At 37.0% G+C, this 19320-nt stretch overlaps 3 protein-coding genes across 5 annotated transcripts in view; 2 read left to right on the top strand and 1 right to left on the bottom strand.

The window, feature by feature from the left end:
* LOC144644000 (acetyl-CoA carboxylase-like) overlaps positions 1–2438 on the top strand; it is a 45131-nt gene extending 42693 nt beyond the window's left edge. For both annotated transcript variants that reach the window (XM_078503399.1, XM_078503398.1), the window contains exon 72: positions 809–2438. In XM_078503399.1, coding sequence (XP_078359525.1) covers positions 809–962 — 154 coding nt within the window. In that variant the 3' untranslated portion in view covers positions 963–2438. The remainder of the gene's footprint in view (positions 1–808) is intronic.
* On the bottom strand, positions 2412–11512 carry LOC144644003 (putative methyltransferase-like protein 25). Of its 2 annotated transcripts, XM_078503401.1 has the most exons (10): positions 11071–11512; positions 9560–10511; positions 8389–8495; positions 6996–7025; positions 6259–6297; positions 5949–5983; positions 5257–5356; positions 4252–4326; positions 3398–3469; positions 2412–2828 (listed from the first exon to the last, which is right to left on the bottom strand). In XM_078503401.1, the coding sequence occupies exons 1-10, from the start codon at positions 11506–11508 to the stop codon at positions 2745–2747; spliced, it is 1932 nt and encodes a 643-aa protein (XP_078359527.1). In that variant the 5' UTR covers positions 11509–11512; the 3' UTR covers positions 2412–2744. The 2 variants fall into 2 exon arrangements, with proteins under 2 accessions (XP_078359527.1, XP_078359528.1); XM_078503402.1 differs by lacking the exons at positions 2412–2828; positions 3398–3469 and adding an exon at positions 3477–3726.
* Positions 11513–12211: 699 nt separating this feature from the next.
* LOC144643998 (uncharacterized) overlaps positions 12212–19320 on the top strand; it is a 43057-nt gene continuing 35948 nt past the window's right edge. Inside the window, exon 1 of the mRNA XM_078503393.1 lies at positions 12212–12300. The gene's annotated coding sequence lies outside the window, so the exon portion shown is untranslated. The remainder of the gene's footprint in view (positions 12301–19320) is intronic.

Below are 19320 nucleotides of genomic sequence, written 5' to 3'. Positions count from 1 at the left end.
CTATAAACCTAATTGAAGAAATGCTGATCCTGTGAAAAGCATAAACCATGAACGATAAGACCGAATGGCATTCTGTGTAGACATCCTTGGTAAGATGTCTTAGTATGTTTTCATTTCGAAAAGATACGTTCAGTTCAAACGAACGTGTAGCGTATACGAGACTGAGTTTGTTATATAGATTAATTTCTGCCGTGATGAAAGTAATTCTGGCTTATCTCTTAGCTTTAGGTTGTCTTTAGAGGTAAGATAATGAACCGGGACATGGCCTTTGATTTATTTAAAACGTAATTTTGTTAGGGCTGCTGATGGGGCTGCAGTGTAAATGGGATGTTTGTTGTTTATTTAGAAAGTGATGTTTTTGGCAGGGTGTGACCAAAGCATCTATACTCCAGCTAGAGCGGTTTTCACTTGAGTGTCGAAAGTTAATCCTGCGCTTTGCTTTGGTTTTGCATTGCTACGCTTAGTGATTGGCTTAAAAATCTCGAGCCACGATTTCAGCCAATCAGAACTAAAACTAAAACCAATCGTGACTCGCTAGCGCACGTTTTCCCGCGCTTCGTGCCGGCTAACCATGCTATTTGCTTCGAGTTTTGATTGGTTCACTGGATTGTCCGTGTCCTTTGTGATTGGCCAGAGTAATTACTTTGGTTTTGGTTTTACGACACTCAATTGAAAACTGGCTCTATTTATTGCAAGCTAGGATCATCTGCACTTTAGGCGTCAATATCTGCAAGAGACGAAAACATGCTGCACTTAGTAAATGACATTAATTCTTGGAAGGTAAGAGGTTCTGTTTCATCCACTGCAGACTTGTGCAAGAAAATCCTGAAGTAGCGATGGACTCCATTGTGCACATCACTCAACAAATGACTGCAGCCAAACGAGCTCAGGTCACCAAGATTTTGGCTGCAATGGACTCTGGCAGTAATGTGGAGAATTCAAATGGCGACTCAACGAGTTAAAATGGGACTGATCATTTGACTGGTTCGAGTGCTGGCTGTGTGTCGTGGAGGTGCTAGTGATTGTGCTAAACTGTTTTTTTTGGACGTGATTGTTCGACTGTCCAAGGGAAACGATTCATGTCGAGGGTAATACGTGTAATTATCTCCCGGGTAATGTGGGGTAATAACAATGTGCACAAAATAATAATTAACTTGTTTACCCTAAAATGTTGCTGTGTTATGAAAAGGATTTTTTTGCAGGCGTAAAATAATAATAAAAAAACACATTGAGCAAGTCAAATCAAAATAAAACAAGAGTGCCCTTGTTGGAGAGCATAAGAGGAGGGATTGATAATGAAATTACCATTCATATTATATTTAAAATAAGCACGTTTTTAAACCTCTGGCCTATCTGGCACAGGGCAAATATTTATGTAATGGTGTTTGAATCTTTCCATAAAAACCCACTGGTAACTACATTTCCAAGTTTTTCTTTGAGCTCACCACCACTGACAAAGCAATACGATCGGGGAAATGTTATGTCTCTTGTTGATAATCAAGAGAGAGAGAAATGAGCCCTTTGTTTTTCATAGGGAAGAGCCAACTTGGATGTTAGAGCAGTTTTCAATTGAGTGTCGTAAAACCAAAACCAATGTAATTACTTCGGCCAATCACAAAAGACACGGACAATCCAGTGAACCAATCAAAACTCGAAGCAAATACATGTTACCGGCACGAAGCGCGGGAAAACGTGCGCGAGTGAGTCACGATTGGTTTTGGTTTTAGTTCTGATTGGCTGAGAAAGTAACGCGAGATTTTAAAGCCAATCACTGAGCGTAGTAATTCAAAACCAAAGCAAACGCAATTTACTTTCGACACTCAAGTGAAAACCGCTCTAAGCAAATATTAATATATACCTCAGCAACCGCCCTGTTAGGCGACTGACAATTAACATGTATACCTAGTACGGTATTATGTATTATTTTTTAATCAAGGTGACAGTATTTACCATGCGTTAAACAAAACTGTAGTCAGCTCGCCCTATAGTTTTTTCAATATTTTCTTTCGTGATTAGGTTTTGAAAAATTTATCCTGAAGTTAGCATTCGTATTACCAAATGTTTAACGTGATTTGAAGTCAAGACGTTACTCTGATCTTTTTTTAATGACCTACCACCTTAGTAAAGTTTGTTTTGGTACTAATAGTAAAATAAGGTTACAGTTAACTGTATCGGAGAATGACTGTGGGTGTGAAATATATAAAATGTATTGACTATAGAATCTCTATCTTCTTGGAGGTTCTGAGAACTACGTTGTAGTAGTGCCAATGGAATTTTAAATAGGTTTTCTTTTGATTTCTTACAATGGTTTGTCAGAAAGCTACTTTAAAAAAATTGTCCAATATCGTTTTAAGCAACCACTCGTTCATCTAAAACAATAATATTTCAATTAATACTAATTGAATGCAATGTTTGAATAAAAGCAATTTTTATTATGATGGTAGTCGATGTTGTATAAAGAAACGAAGAGGCTGTTTGTTGCACAGGGTCAGAAATGTCAAGTATGACAAGATGGCTCGGCACGTTGGGTAAAATCCTCCCACCAGAGACGGGTTTTCGCTATAAAAGCGGGCCTCACGGAGCCGGAGAATTTTCACTTAAGTGACATGACGTAACTATCAACGCCCAAAGTGATCGGCTTATTATAAAAAGTCGTATATTCGGACATCGCTTCTGAAGATTTGCTAGGTATGACAGTCATTGGCGATAACTGCTGAAACAGGACGGATTGGAATAATTGCAAGTTAGATCTTGGAAGCAATGATCGCGTAACATCTTGGGGACTTCACGGGATCAAACAGCCTTACGATACAAGCAGACTTGTAGCCCTGTTGAACATAAAAAAGAACACAAAGTTGGCGAGGGTGCGTTAATCCTTTAATAAGGTAAAGTTTCTCAAAATTGCCAGTAAAAATCAGCCCTTGACCATCTTTCTGACAAGAAAAACTATTTCATAATCGAACCTGTATTTCAAGTAGGAATGCAACTACTCACATGTTCAAGTTGCTTCTACTCAAACGCCAGCCATCATGTTGAATAAAGCGACTAGAGTCGTTCTGGTACAAATATTGGGATTCGTTTGCGCCCTTTAACGCAATGGCTTTTCTGCGGCTTTCAGCGTTTTCAATCTTATTGATCGATTGCCTAGAGCGGACTTTTCTCTGCATCAGCTTCAGATTGGTGATTTTTTTTTTTAATTTGAACATTTGAACCTAAAAAAGAGTTCGCTCAGGACCTGTCCGCTTATCAGAGGTTGTGCATGTTATGGGAAGATGTGTACCGGTAGGTTATGTTGTGTTTGAATGTGGCTGGGACCATGTGTCGGCTTATGAGAGGTGTCTGCCTACAGGAGGTATCTCCTGAAGAAAACTTAACTGCAATTTGAACTCAAGAATACCTGTTCATATAAGTAGCTTAACCTGTCCAACAGGAACACGCTTTCAATACACGGGGCAATAGTCGCTCTCAACTGTTAACAGAAAAAGAAATCAGTAGTTCTACAATGGCCAGTAACAATGAAAAGTAAACTTGAAATAAAAGAAATAATAATGTTCGCGATGTATGTTATTTAAGCAATTCCTTTCTATACCTGAACAGAAAAATTCAAGGATACAACGAGATTCCAACTGATCCTATGACTTTGGCGATCCTTCCTAGGCGGATCCTAGTAACTGGGCTAAGAAGCCTTGATAAGTAGGGAGCACATCAACTGCGGGCATTATCCTCCTGCATATGGAGTAAATGACTAGCCTGAATTTCAAACGCACTCTATGGTTGCGCGCTCCCGAAATGCAAATTTATTAAAAATCAACCAATCAGAATCACTTCCTGGTTTTCGGGTATTGACGTCACCAGACGGCAAAAATGGCCATTTGGTTCTTTCTTGGGATAACCTGAGGAAGCCCGGGCGCTACTGCCGACTTTTCACGGTGGGAAAAAAGAACAGGCGGTTTATTTTCCGTGTCGCTTCGCGCGACCCGCAAAATGAACCGCCTGTTCTAGATCTGCAGGCTAGACTGCGCTAGTATTACTTTAACTCTCCAGGAAAACAGAAGGACTTGTGGACTTGCAGTCGTGCACCTGACTTGAGACTTCAATTCGACCCCGAACACTGAGGGTTTCGGGGAATTAAAAAAGAGGAAAACGCCCCCAAAGGCTCCGTGAAATGCCTTGTTAACGCGATCAGAGAATGGAATTATAGCTTATATTCATATAACTATCGATTCCGAGAACAAAATAGCATGGTCTCACTTGATGAAAGGTGTGTAGCTGTCTTTCTTGAGTTTTATATCTCTTCAGGTATGATTCCACTTCTTCATCGGACAACTACAAATTAAAATAAGTTACATAGGCTTACTTTATAATAGTTGTTAAGCGTATCAGGTGCGAATTCAGGAAAAATGATGACCATTTCCCCTCCGGGGGGAAACTCAAAAAAAAAATTATACGGGGAGGCTCCGCCCCGAGGTCCAACCCCAATACCCTTTTATAAACCATTTTGACAGAAAAGGCACCCCTTTCGTATACCTTTTATTGGAAAAATGTACCCCTTTCATTTACTTATAACAGGATGTTTTCTTGTCATTTTTATGTAGGGCTTAACAAATTAAGACGATACAGCCAAAAGTTGCGTCTCATGGTTCAAAATATTTAATTTAAAGGCCTTTATAAATACCGGTATCTTAATGACAGATTTCCCTACCCTTTCGTATACCTAATCTTGTGAAACCCTTACCTTTTTATATTCCCGAAGCTTGAAAAAGGTACCCCTTTCGGGTGGAGCCTCCCCGTATAGGCCATTATAAGGAGTACCCCCGGGCCATTTTCCTATAACAGGTTTCCAAGCACGCGAGCTTCTAGGGGTGGCACACTCCCAATGGACAATGTTCATTTTGACTGAAGTGCCATTTCTGGTTCGTGTAACTCATAACTTCTTGAAACTTGTAATTCTAGGCTCTCGGACAGTGAATGGAGGATAAAAGGAAAGGCTCAGAATCGGATATATACACGGCGCGGACGTGTATATATCCGATTCTGAGCCTTTCCTTTTATCCTCCATTCACTGTCCGAGAGCCTAGAATTACAAGTTTCAAGAAGTTATGACATGATAAAAAATCTCTTTATGGCATCGAATGCCTACAGTAGTTGAGATGTTAGTGAAGCAACACCTACTTGCATATAGATAATGGGGAATTATGTGTAAAAGTTGCTCCCTTATGGACTGGTATAGGACACTAAAATGATATTAATACAAACCTCACTTATTTGGTCTTTCAAGCCCAGCTTGTCGAGACATTTGTGGACATACTCCTTAAAATCCTTACATTTTGATCCAGCTTTACCAACATGCATTCTTCTGAGAATTAAAAAAAGAAAAAGAAATTACGAGGTAAATGAATGAATGAATGAAAGACTTTATTTAAGTATAAATGGTATTTAGCTTACATGTATATACACAGTACAACAGTTAAGTGAGGTGCGTAGAGGCAATGTTAGGAAACAGTGTGACCCAGTGATTGCGACACAGACAAACAGACAAACTATTTTGCAATCGTTTCAGTCCTGTTCTGAGCTGGTTGGAGTTTCTTCCTGATAGATCCAAGAATAGGGCTAAATGCAGAGATATTGTTGTTGCCATATGTCCTACAGGGGACGAAGGGGATTAAGTAAGCAAGACCCGAAACCTCAACCACACTCACTAAAAGCCAACTATTAATTGTACAAAACAAAGAGCTGTCATATGTTCCGTGTGGGTGTTGCATGAAGTTCTAGATAGTGTTCACATAGTATTAGTGACCAGTTTCGGTACTTACTCTATTCTAGGTATGTACACTGTAAAGTGAGCCACCTTTAACAGTTTGATCTGCTTCATGAATTACAAGTGTGTAACTCACTTATTGCATAAAATTTTCATCATCAAAGTTCTAAAAACAGGAAAATTTACAAACCTGCCATTTAAGCCGAACTTTTCTTTCAAAATAACCTAGTAAAAAAGATTCTTAAAATTAGTTTATTATATATGAAAAGTTGACTTTACAAAATAAAGTATTTTTAATTATCAACATTGCCAAAAAGAAGCTGAGTTACATCAGAGTACATGTAAGATGCTCATCATTTCAACTAAACAAGGGAGTAAATAAAAAAACTGTTCTAGAAGCCCAAGAAATCCTAGCATATTGCTCCACTGGATATTTTGATTTACAACCAAATTTATGTATTGTCTTGTGATCTTTTATTAAAATTAATGATTAAATTTACCTGTAGAATTGCTCTGTACAGCACGCTAGGAGGTGGACTCTGAAAAAATTGACATAACTACCTTATTACATGAAATTTTTGCGACACGTTAATTTCGCGAATTTCACGATTCGAAAAAAATCGCGAAATTAAAGTGACGCGAACAATAAGTGTCGCGAACATTACATGACGCGAAAATTGAGTGACTCACATTATGTCAATAATTAAGACAAATAAGTTTAGTGCCACTGAAAGAAGGAATTATAAATCTAAATGTATGTTGTCGTCAATTGAAACAAGAACAATGACTCATGCACTTACAAGCATAACCTACTTGTAGACATTAACTGCTCTGTTGTAGCTATTGCCGAGATTTAGTCCCACCCTTGCTTTTTTGTTTATTTTGACTTTATTTTTTCATTAATGAAGTCCTTTTTAAAGGAAATGTAAATTGTGTCTTACTCAAAAAAGCGAAATTAAAGTGATTCAAAATACAAAATTTTCGCAAAATCGCGAAATTTAAGTGTCGCGAAATATACGCACTTCAAAATCGTGAAAAAATGTCGCGAAAATTTCATGTAATAAGGTACATGTAAATGTAATTTGGGAAACAGGCCATAAATTAAAATAGTTTACTGAACATTTCTTTAGTCTTTCTTTAGAGAAATGTAATAATTAATATGTTAAATCAAATGCATGTTTACACTATAAAAACTCGTGTTCATTTGCCATATATCATGAAGAAATAAGGTTATTACCTTTGACTCTGTAGCAATTCTGTCAGCAGCCTGCATATAAAAATATTAAGTTAAGGTCGCGGGGGACACCTTAGGCTTATCATTATGCATTTATTTAAAGCGTATGCACGAAGTTTAACGACTGACATCGAGAACTTTACGACGAGATATTTGCATAAAAAATATGAGCACGCGGGCGTGATTTGATTTGTTTGCGTCTGGAATTGTTTGTCTCTTTGAAAACGCATTGTTCTCATCATAAAAGCGTGGAATATAATTACCATAATTACCATTTTGAAACCGTTTTTTGATCGGGACACCTTCGGAAATCTCAAAGTTTGGACTTTTCCGACAATTTTGTGGCAGAGAATTCAGCGCGGATATAGAACTTCATGAGCTGCCACTGCAGAGAGGTAAACTAGGAATACTGTAGTGTGTCACAACAGAGGCGGAATTTTAAAAGAGCGCTTTTAGAAAGAGGTAGAAGGCATTCAATTAAAATTTGCGCATTTAAACCGCCATAACTTGCTGGAAAACTTTAAATTAAAAAATCCGCTTCTGTTATGACACTCTAGAGATATTGACTGATTAGTTTTTGACAAGATCACAGTGTGCTGTCTCCTACTCGTTCTACAAACTCTGCCACGAAATCATGTTCTTCCCAAGTTGGCAGTATCGTGGTTATAACATCGCCGTAGGTACAATCTACCAAATAAAAGATGACATACATAATCTTTTATCATTTCTTTATGTCTCTGTAAAATTTGAGCTTAGTCGCATTCATAACAGCCGAGGAATAAGCGTTTTAAAAGATGCAGGTCAAGCAAAATTTCGCTTCATGAATTTATTCATGCTGTATATATCCCCCGCGACCTTAAGTTTAGTACTAACAGTATAAAGTTGTACTTAAGCAATAAGTGCATGCTTACCCATGAGGCACGTATGGTAAATGATTTAATAAATGTCCACTCTCAAATGAACGCCTCATGTCTAATAAACGCCCCGTCCAAGAATTGCCTCAAAAACCAAGGCAACGCTCCATAGAGTGAGTAAAATCACGCAATTTATTTTCTTTCTTGGTCAACTGGATTATTGACGAGGCCAACAATGCCAACACATCATTGACCCCGATGAGGAAGAAGACATTGATATCGAACTTCACGCTTTGCATTAGTGCAGAATAGATTAGTCTCTGACTCACAAACTCTGTTTTCTATTTTAATCCACAAGCAAACTAGGACCCCGTCCTAGGACCCCTATAAATTTAATAGACACCCCGGGCATTTACAGTATTACCAGTACTGATCATTGACTGCAATGTAAGTTATATTAAGCCACTCATCATTTTATTTAGACTGAGTGTTTAATTTTGTTCCTCCAATGAATAGTACAAATAAATGTATTTTGTTAATACCTGCTGTGCAACCATTGTGGCATTCCTGCTTATGTGAAGTCTGAAAGGCTTTAAGAATTGGCTCATGGGAAATCCTGGATCATCTGCAGTACATGCATCATCAGATCCTACAAAAAGTATTGAAATATCTTCCATTATAAACTGTAAATTAACACTTATTTCACTTTTTACATGTACCGGGGTATGCAAATTGTCTGACTGGATCTTTCAGTGACATGCAAACTAATGGTTGCATTAGTTAGTACAGTAAATTATCGAGTTATCTGTTTTCACCGAGGGTAACACTTAATAGCTCTACAATGCAAACAAACCTGTGGACCTCCTATTTACAATATAAAAATAAAAACTAGAATACTTATGATGTACAATAATTGTTCACTTCTGCCAATCACATTATAATAAGTTATTCCAGATGATGTGGTTTTTACATAATTATGAATAACAAAACCAACAATGAACTTTTAAGTAAAGAAACAGGAAAAAAAATCTGCCATTTGCAATCCATGGACATGACATACATGTACATCTACAATCTCAAGTATTAAACTTTTTGAAGAAAATGTCTTGTAGATGTTGTGGTTTAAATTTATCTTTGGTTTCAGTTTTAATTTTATTTTTCTTTGTTTCAAACTCAATATCACTATGAATCACAGAGGAATAAAAATCAAACTGGTTTGAAAAAATTTGAACCGAAGATAAAATTGGAACCACAACATACAGTGTAGATAAGATCTTTTCTCATAGTGTGTTGGAGCAGTTTTCAATTGAGTGTCGTAAAACCAAAACCAAAGTAATTACTCTGGCCAATCACAAAGGACACAGACAAACCAGTGAACCAATCAAAACTCAAAGCAAATACATGTAGCCGGCACGAAGCGCGGGAAAATGTGCGCGGGCGAGTCACGATTGGTTTTGGTTTTAGTTCTGATTGGCTAAGAAAGTGGCGCGAGATTTTTAAGCCAATCACTAAGCGTAGCAATGCAAAACCAAAGCAAACACAATTAACTTTCGACACTCAAGTGAAAACTGCTCTAATGAAAGGTAAAGTGAGGTGGCAAATTGTGGTGCTAAAATGCTGTGCAGTCTTGAACCACATGTAGTAAATTTCAGTTCAAAAGCAAAGTTGTATAATTATGATTATAAGAAAAACTATTCATTACATTGTACTCACTTCCAAATTCTTGTGAAACCAGGTGATAACAACAGCCAACAATACAAATCACCTTCACAGTGGGTTCATTAACAAATATCCGTAGGGCCATTGGAGCTAAGTCACCACATGTATGTAAACCAACAAGGAACATCGCATTACAGTTTGTACATCCAGTGGAAACTCCATTAGAAGTTCCAAGCTCATCAAAAAGTCTTGTAAGCTCTCCATTAGCTATAAATGACTGATCAACAAAACCAGTAACTGGGACAAATGAAGTTGGGTTCCTAGTTTGGGACTGTTGTGACTTTGGAATCATTGCATTTGCAGCATGTCCCAAATATGGCTTCTTGCTAAGGTAACAATTACATGTAGTGGATGTTGTGTTTCTATAAACGGACCCCTTACAATCTACTGCACTGTCACACTGTTGACATTTAGACGAGGGTGATGAGGATTGAAAATCTACTGCAGGCTTATTTTTGGAATAGCGCATTTCCATATCTTTGACTTCTGAAACAGCACGAGGCTTGTTTTCAGCTTCAACTACATTCTGCATAAGATCGCACACAAGCGAGCCTTTTTGTTCATCATTGTGAGCTTGATTCTGAACACTGGCATCTGTTCTGTTGTCATCAGGATTACAAACATGAGAAACACCAATACAACAAGTACAGCAATTTGATAATGATTCTGAATTATAATTTCTATTTTCTGCAACTAATGTTCTTTCCTGTGTTTGTGAATCAAGATGTTCAGTGGCAACACTCCCTACGGCAAAATCACTTGAAGAATTGAGCTTTCCTTTTTGAGACTTTTTCACCAGTCCTTGCCATACTTTCAGAAGCCTTTCGTTTCTTTTTGCTGCATTTTGTGTATTACTGTCTGATGAATCAACACCAACAACATTTAATCCATATTGCATTGCTAAATACTGACTGAGGTAGCCTTTACCACTTCCAAGATCCAAAATCTGAAAAAGAAGGAATCACCATTTTGGATGTAGTGGAAATGATGCAGTTTAAATTGGTTTTCATTAATATTACTACATAAGTCTGCTACAACCTGATAAAAACACTTTATTTACAAAATTACATAGAATAACTTGAACACATTAACAGGTAGTCCAATGGATTGTTATCATATCTTCAGGTTGGAACAGATTAAACGCAACTACATGAAGGCTACTGAAACGGATTTAACCAAATTAAAAAACCAATTAAACCTGCAACAGATATACCTGTTTATGTTGTGTTCAATTTTACCCTTGGTACAATTTGATATTTTCCTTTGTTCTAGTGTATGCGCTCCTATACAACCCAAATATAAAACAAAGTAAAATAGCTGTGTGGATACACTGTCAATAAACGATTTACTTTTAATTAAAAAAAATTAACAGATTACACCAAGGGTTAAATTCAATCACAACATACATTTAAAAGTTAAACCATATCAGTTTGAAGTTTATCCTTATCTCAACATTGTGTTAAAAAAGTTACGATTTACTTTTATCCAGAAACAAAAACATTTACCTTACTGACTTGAAAACGCTCTACCAATCTGTTTATCACATCTGACATGACATCCACTTCGTACGATTTTTTGGGGGTCATATTGTGTGAAATAAAATCCACTTTGCCCTCACTTGCGAACTCCTTTTGCTCTTTTACCCAAGCAAAGCTTTTAAGCTGAGCTCGTGTAGCTTCAGTGAGAAAATGTTTTAAATTTTCGCCGAAATTGTCGAAATCTACGGATTCATTTACACAAGCCGTAGGTAACCATGAGAGTTGCTGCTCCGAAAGTGATTCGAGATCTTCCCTAATTTGTCGCGGCAGGAGAGTTTCCCAGTGATTCGAGGTGAAAAAGTCCACCATATGAGCATCCATTAGTTGTTTTTGGGCTTCCAAATAGTTAACAACACGTTTAAAATCCTTGTAGAATTGTTCTTCCGAGATTTCGCTGGCCGCCATGTTGTATAACAAGGCCGTTTGTAGTCTGGACCCTAGTCAGAGCGACGTGAGTCAAACATTGGGGAGCTGGGCACCAAGGTCCAAGGATTGCCAAGGATAAATTTAGTATGTAGGCTTTAATCAAATGACGTCGACCACGACTAAATCTTCTGTAAGGAAAAAAGGTAGAATACACCTATGGCTATCACAAGGAATATTACTAAGATAATAGTAAGACCTCTTATAAACAAAGGGAAACAGAAATTTTCGCATTTTGAGCCCACAACTTCTGTGGACAGTGCTTTCCCCAACTGTGGGGAACTGGAACTAGTTCCTGAGGATCATTCGATTAACCATTCAATCCTTGCCAGGTGTACTCAACAGACAACAGTCGTCGAAGTTGGCGCCCATTTTATACAAAAAGGGTTTTTATCGTTCTTCCAAGGTAATGCTATAAAGTTTAATCAATTCCCTTCTCTTCGCATGCATACGTTTAGACTTTTGGTGGTTTTGAAACGTTTTCTGGTGGCTAATGACCTAAAACCTTATCCATAAAATGTAGCGAATTCGAATCGTGTTTTTTTAAATAGTCAACCGTGTTGATCAATTTCTTCTTGCACTTCTTGACGCCCGCCCGCCAAAACATCTGATAAATCTTTAGAAGGAATCCACTATTAATCTTTTTTTTAATTCTTTTTTACAGGTTTCGGTACTCGTTCTTGTTGTTTGGGCAGGACGAATCGATTTCAAGTGTTTCATCGTGGGGCCTTTGATGAAAGAGTCGGGATCGGCACCTGCAGGCAGAAAGTGATGGTGAGCTTTTGTTTATCACGTTTATGTATACCTCAATGATTTTCTACGTTATAACAGTCATGTGCCTTGTAGAGTGTACTCAATGCGACCTGTTCGATTTTTGTTGAATTGTAAAGGCTCATCCTCAGTATAAAACCTGCGAAACTCACCTCCAAGACAACAAAGCACCTCAAAACAATATAAAGTGGGAAAACAATAGCTTCAGAGCAAAGAAAAATAACAAAGGTTCTCGGAGGTTAACCCACTGTATTGCGTTAACTGCATGTGAGTGATGAGATTTGAGTACTAACGTGCTACTGTACTTTTAATGTTCATATTCAACCAGGGCCACCAAATATAATTTAAAAAAAATCCAACAAATTGAAAAATAGAGTTTAAACAATAAAGATGGTCAGCTTTTTTGTATTTTTTATTTATAATCTTTGATAACATACACTGCTCTGCACAGCTTTTTATCACGTGGCCTTGTTTTTGCGTTGCATAAAAGAATGTCATTTACAAAATTTTGAATATCTTTTTGCTTAAAGAAAAAAAAATTATTATACATGAACATGGAAAGGCTTGCCATAACAAGAAGAGGGATTAAAAAATTTAAATCAAAAAGGGCATGTGAATGGAAAGCAAGAAAGGCTAACAGTTAGGCTAACATATTTCAATTTTCAACAACAAATCATTACCAATGATTGAATAGTTATTGTAGTAAAACTCTCCTTACTCGTCTTCGTTAACAACTTGAGAGTGAGGATTTCCCTCCAAAGATAAAAAGCATGGATTCCAGCTGGCAAGTTGCTCTATCAGAGTTTTGTTTTCCACTGTACCAGTTTCTTCTCCAGGTTTCAGATTAGAAGTTCCAGTTATGTCCACTTCAATGCTGAACGTGAAAAGAAAAATCACTTTTACTTTTAATACACCGATTATCATATGCGACAAAGAATCACAGATATTTTATTGTTAGGGGTTATTTTCATAGTTCAAAACAAGAACTCTCTTGCTACACGATGATATGTCTGCAGCATCAGCTAATGGTAAAGGTGAAACAGATAGATCGTGTCTTCTAGCCCCTCCATCGTGTTCTGTAAGAACAATTGCCTTCTTCCTACGAAAAACAAGTCATAGAGCAACTAACTTCAGTCATTTGTCACACATCATATTCAAAAGCTGAAATGTTTTACCCAGCTATTTACCACTTTAGATTCACACAGGTAATGTAACTAGCTGAAATTCAAAACCAAAGCGAATTTCGAACATCGATAAGAAAAGTATTTATGAATCTTACCATGACTCGATGTTGTAGTTACGCCAGATCGATCGTGACATTACGGATCGGCGCCCATTGAAACTTGTCGCCCGGGAAAAGTGGGGTACCCATGACGTTTTGCGGGCACCAAGCCTTGGAAACGAGACTGCAAAAGCTGCCGACAGTTTCGGTTTCTTTAGATCCTGAAGTGACAAATTCCCAAAAGGGAGTTGAACGCTATGCCCCTGAGTCCTTTTGAGGACAATGCCGATTGTTTGGAAGTGTCGGCAAGCTCTTTTTATCGAACAGTTTATGCAAAACCTCGTAAGTAATATTTCACGACCAAAACTCGAAGCGGCGTACACATTGTGCGAATTTTGGAAATCCAGTCTGTTTTCAGCAACTTTCCAAGTCAACCTTGTTGTTTAAAGCTCGGATTTCTGTGAAGAAGGCAGTTTTTTTATGTCAACAAGAGAAAGCGGTTCTAAACCGAATGAAATTTGCCACGCGATACGCAGGTCAAATTTTAACACGAGTTTTGCATAAAGTTGTTTATATTTTAGCGGCCGATTACGCGTGAATATCGTGAACGCACATTCCAAGTTTTGTTTGAGGTTTGCTCGCCAAAAGCCATGAAAATATCTTTGTTGTAGCGAAAATTTCGACGAGAATTATTGTTAAGTTTAAAGCGAAACACTTTGGAAAGAAGACAACCGAATATTTCGTGGCTCTCGCCGCTTCGGCACGCGTTGTAAACAATTTGTCGCTTTAATTTGCTGCATGTGTTATTTACTTTCATTTTATCGGGAAACCTTATTTAAACCGATTAGAAATCATTTTCACAAGAAAGATAACAACTGTTTAGAGAAACGGCAATCGACAGAGTGAAAATTTCACCGAGCAAAGGTGTAAACAACAAATTTCTAATCGCTAAATTGTCTAGTAGTGGCGACTGACAATTACGTTTGCCTCCCGGGACTAACCACAAATTACCGTCTATTATTTCCGCCGTCTTAGCAAAAACAATGGTTGAGAAATCGACCTACACAGGAGATTACTTGATTGACAGTACGTTACGCATGCTCTGTGTTTAATTTTAAGCTTATTTGCATTTTCCCGTGCGACGCTTTTTTTTCAATGGGCGCGTTTCCGTAATGTCTCTGAGATCTCCTTGGCCTGAGAAATTTTGATGCAGAAGCATCTCAGCAAACTCGCTGTTGGTCAAACCATAAACACCAAGAGGCTCCTTACACTTGTTCCAAAGAGTGTAGGTCGATTCCCTTAATTTTAACCTCTTTATGCCTTCTGGACGACGGGGACGTCCCTTTCTTGGACGATTCGCCGACATTACGATCGCGAAGATCGACCGTTCAAAACAAACCCAATAACGCTTAGAAAAACAGCGACTATTAAAAAATAAAAACTTCTAAAGAAAGATAAATGATCAAATAGTAATATTTCCGAAAAAAAGAGAACGGTCTTTCGTGTAAAACGCTCAATGGAAACCAATAGCAAATCTCAGTTGTTCGAACTAGCTGATCGGGTGTCCCAATAATGGCGATTTGACTGATGCAAGCGTGCAATGCATATTGGGTGGGTCAGATTCTTTTACATTTTCGTAAAGTTTTCTGGCATCCTCGTTGTTGCTGCTTCCTTTTAATGTGAAGTACTCGGTAAACTGTGCACTTTCATTGCTGACTGCAGTTTCCCCATCTAGGTCTTCATCTAGCCCCTCATCACTCCCCTCTGATTTGCTTTCATCACTCAAGTGAGTACTGGACTGATAGGATAACTGCTCTGTGGTATCAGTGCCACTGGATCTGTCCACAATTACTTTTCCAGCTAGTGGGAAATTCGAGCAATTACAATTGCAGACTAGAACATCCAGCCAAGGTGTATGTGGCACTGGATCATCTTCCTCATAATCTTACTTACTAGGCCTTACTCTCACCAAATATCAATTGGAAACAGGTTGGAAATCCACAACAACAGATAATGTTCTTTCATTTGCCTGCAAAACAAAGAGGCAAACAAAGCATTGACCTGTTCAATATTTATTCAGATGAACTAGTGTTTATATACAATGATGTATGTTACAAATGCAAATGAGATACTTCTTGAATAACAAATAGCACACAGCTGCAGTAAATGAATGGTGATTGTGGCAGCAAAAAGGTGTGAAATTATGGTATTTTTACTTCCAAACACTCTTCCACACAAATGGTTCTTAGTCCTACAGTCATCAACACAAATGAATTACAATGTTAAGAAAACAGACCCATGGCAAAACAGAATCTATTTGTTTTATACAATTAACACAAGACTTTAGTACAATTCAGTGTAAGCAATGCCGCTACCATTGTGCTTAAGTTGTTTTCATTTTACGAAGCACGAAGCACTGTTAAACCGATTAAATAAACAGAATAATGAAATAGCCTTTATTCCATTTGGAAAGTTGTTCAAATCTGCAATCTTTAAACTTACTGTTAGGTTCAACTGCCATTCATGGATTTCTTGTGTGTGGCGTAGTCCAACTGTTCAACAATGGACAAACTCTGACACATTCGATTTCTCGAATTATTCACTGTCTACTTCAAGCTTGTTTAGTCCAGTTAAATATTTTGAAAGGTATACAATACTTGGCAAATTGTTTCTCGTTGCAGATTGATCATCAAACTGAACTTTTGTGTTTTGTTGTGGCCCGCGAGTTTTGAAAAACTTTGCCAAATGCTGATTTGGACTATGATCTCTAAACACGCGTCCAAGTCACACCACGCAGTGACATCATCTGTGTGTCTGTACTCTTATTGGTGTCAGGCATCAACCAATCACAATGCGCGTAGTATTGTATAAAACTGCATAATTTGTCAAAAATCGCACAATGTGAGCAATGTACACTACAACTTCTTGCTCTTTCTAAAGATCTTACATCTCAGCTGAATATATTAATTTTGAAAGTGATCTTCCTGTCCAAAACTGTCAGAAAACCTCTGGTTTCCAATGGTTCTTCCATGGTTCTTTCATTCACACCCTTCACTGTAAAAGGGTGAGTAAAAAGAGTTTCACAACAAGGCCTTTTTTATAACATACAACAATAATACATTAACATAGTACCAAGAAAAACAAAGAGAAGGAAAACAAATAAATGTAGTTTAAAAATATGAGAAACTAAAAAGGAATGACTAAAATAGATTAATTAATTAATTAATTAATTAAGGAAATATTAAGAAGGTAAAAGTTAATTTCTTCTGCAACCAAAAAAAAACCTTTTTTGCAACAAAAAATGAAAATATAATGAAGGGTTAAATAAACTTATTAGTGGAAAGGGAAAATAATTATGTATAACAGCAAAGTTACACTAATATTCACTTCAAACATTACCTATTACCCTTCAAACATATTCACGAAGACACAATGAGTAGCAGTCAACACCCATTGTTCATGAATAAGAGATCCACCACAGGTCAGCGAGCCATTATATCCAAGCGCGACCTGCCAGTAAAGAATGACGTTTCGACTGTTCAACAGTCATTCTCAAGTTTGGTGTTAGAATAAAAGTAGTAAATGTACTACACTCTGGGGCAATTTGCCTCAGAGATGTAGTACATCACTACTTGCCCGCCGGCTGGAAAAAATATTGGAACAAATATTTATATATGCCGAAACAACGCAAAAATATATTCGAATGGAACCATATTAGTGACAAGTTAAATCAAGCGCAAATTCAAGAATTGAAAGAATACTACAGAGTATACCATAAGAAGTGTTGGTGTTATAAACAAGCTACAAAAAGCTTTAGAAGGCTGAAATTAATAGGCAATTGGCTGGCTATTTTATTCGCTTCGGGGGGCATAGTATCGTCCATTTCAACAGTTGGTATCAGCCTGATTGCAATCAGCACGGGAGCTTTATTGATACAAGGCTGGCTTCAGCATCAGAATCTCGATTTGAAAATTCAAAATGGAATTTTTGCTTATCAAAGCTATCAGCACTTGCTTAATTTACAATAAAATTCATGTTAAGAACAGGGGAATATGAACTATCCAATATCTTTTTAATGATGAAAACTACTGACGACTTCATATGCGATACCGGCCCAATAATCGATCGGTATCTGCTCAAGTATGATGATAAATTTACCGAATAATCCGTGCAATCTGGGCCGATTTTAATGCTAAAATCTCAGCCCAATACTGATCATTAAAAGCTCACGTTTTTTTTTAAATTTAGTAACACAGATGAAATTGTATGGGATACCGAGCATTTTAAACAGCTGTCTTAAAATATATCTTGTTGAGATCACCCTCTTTCTTCTTTTATTTATATATGGGAGAATTGTACCGATCTCGTGAAACACTTTGTAAATCTTATCGCGCTGATTTTGAGACAATTCAACTCCATTTTTAATACATAAATCGTTTTAAACATTCTCAATGTGGTATTTATGATGATAGATGCTTTTACGGCATATCTTGTGTCTGTTCTCTTAAAAATCAAAATACTCGCTAACATATGCATAATTCTGAGTCCCGCAATAAGAACAAATTTGAGAATAGCTTTCCTTGACTATATTTGGTTGATTACAACACGAATCGATTGTTTTGTCTTGAGTAATTAAAAAATCACCACAATTTGTACAGGAATATTGATCAAATTTAATCAAATCTTGATGTATAACAGCATTACAATGCATTTTATATACTATTATATAAGAAAAATTTATATCAGTCAAGTTCTTCTTCATTGGTATCCTGCTTGATAGCTTCAGGCATTTCATCGGCATTCACATCAATATGCTCATCAATATCCTCAGCTGTTGGGATCTGATTGGGATCAACAGTGATTTTATCGGCATCCGTATTTGCTATTGAAGTGGTGGCGAATGGTATTATTTTCTCGTTGAAATGAGCCTCCATGGTTAAATGTTTGATAGATTATTTTCGATTGCGAGCTATCAAAACCTCTTTAATTTCTTGCTGATATGCCCTTTTCTTTCTTATAATAGTAAGCATCTTTCCACATTCAGTCAGCATACTCATGGCTTTAGTAAGCGATGTTTGAGCTTCCTCCAGGTTGATTGAAGGCAATGTAGCTGTGAAGTTGTGTAAATTAAAACTGAAAGTATATTCTGAATTGTTGAATTCATCGATACAAATAGCAAGGGATTCCTTCATACTTCTTTCGCAATTTGCTATTTGTCCTTGCAGGGTTGAAATAGACTTGGGCATATTGCTTTAGGGTAGCACAAAAATATCAGAATAAACTTTGGGAGTAAAATTCAAAATTTAAAGTAAAATTTACTTGAATAATTTATAAAACTTCTTTACTTGTCGTAATATGATTGGTCAATGAAATCGTGCGACTGCCTGATGACCTTGACTCAATTTTTCTATGAAGAACTTCTTTAATCGCCTCCAACTTTTTCTCGCATTGTTTAAGGTCTTGCTTGTGTAGATCCTTGAAGAAAGTGTCAAGATACATGGATACAACACTCTTTAAATTAGAACTTTAAAGTATACTCTCTTGTATCTTCTATGTTGCTACAAACGTCTTTGTAGCGTTGATCGAGTTGCTTGGTGGAATAAGGCATCTTCACAAAAATATTTCAAAAAATGAATAACGTTTCACAAAATATTTCACAATTATGTAGCAAAATGTGAAGTTTTTGATTGGCTAAGAAAAATCATACGATCATTGCCCCAGAGTGAAGTACATTACTACTTTACTACTAATAAAATTACATGTGTAAATATAGTAAAAGCACTAATTAAAAATAATTATGT

This window comes from Oculina patagonica, chromosome 2 (assembly GCF_052425735.1).
Source record: "Oculina patagonica isolate OP01 chromosome 2, crgOcupat, whole genome shotgun sequence".
NCBI classification, from domain to species: domain Eukaryota; kingdom Metazoa; phylum Cnidaria; class Anthozoa; order Scleractinia; family Oculinidae; genus Oculina; species Oculina patagonica.
The sequence above is the reverse complement of the archived record's forward strand: the minus strand, read 5'-3'. Positions and strand labels throughout refer to the sequence as shown.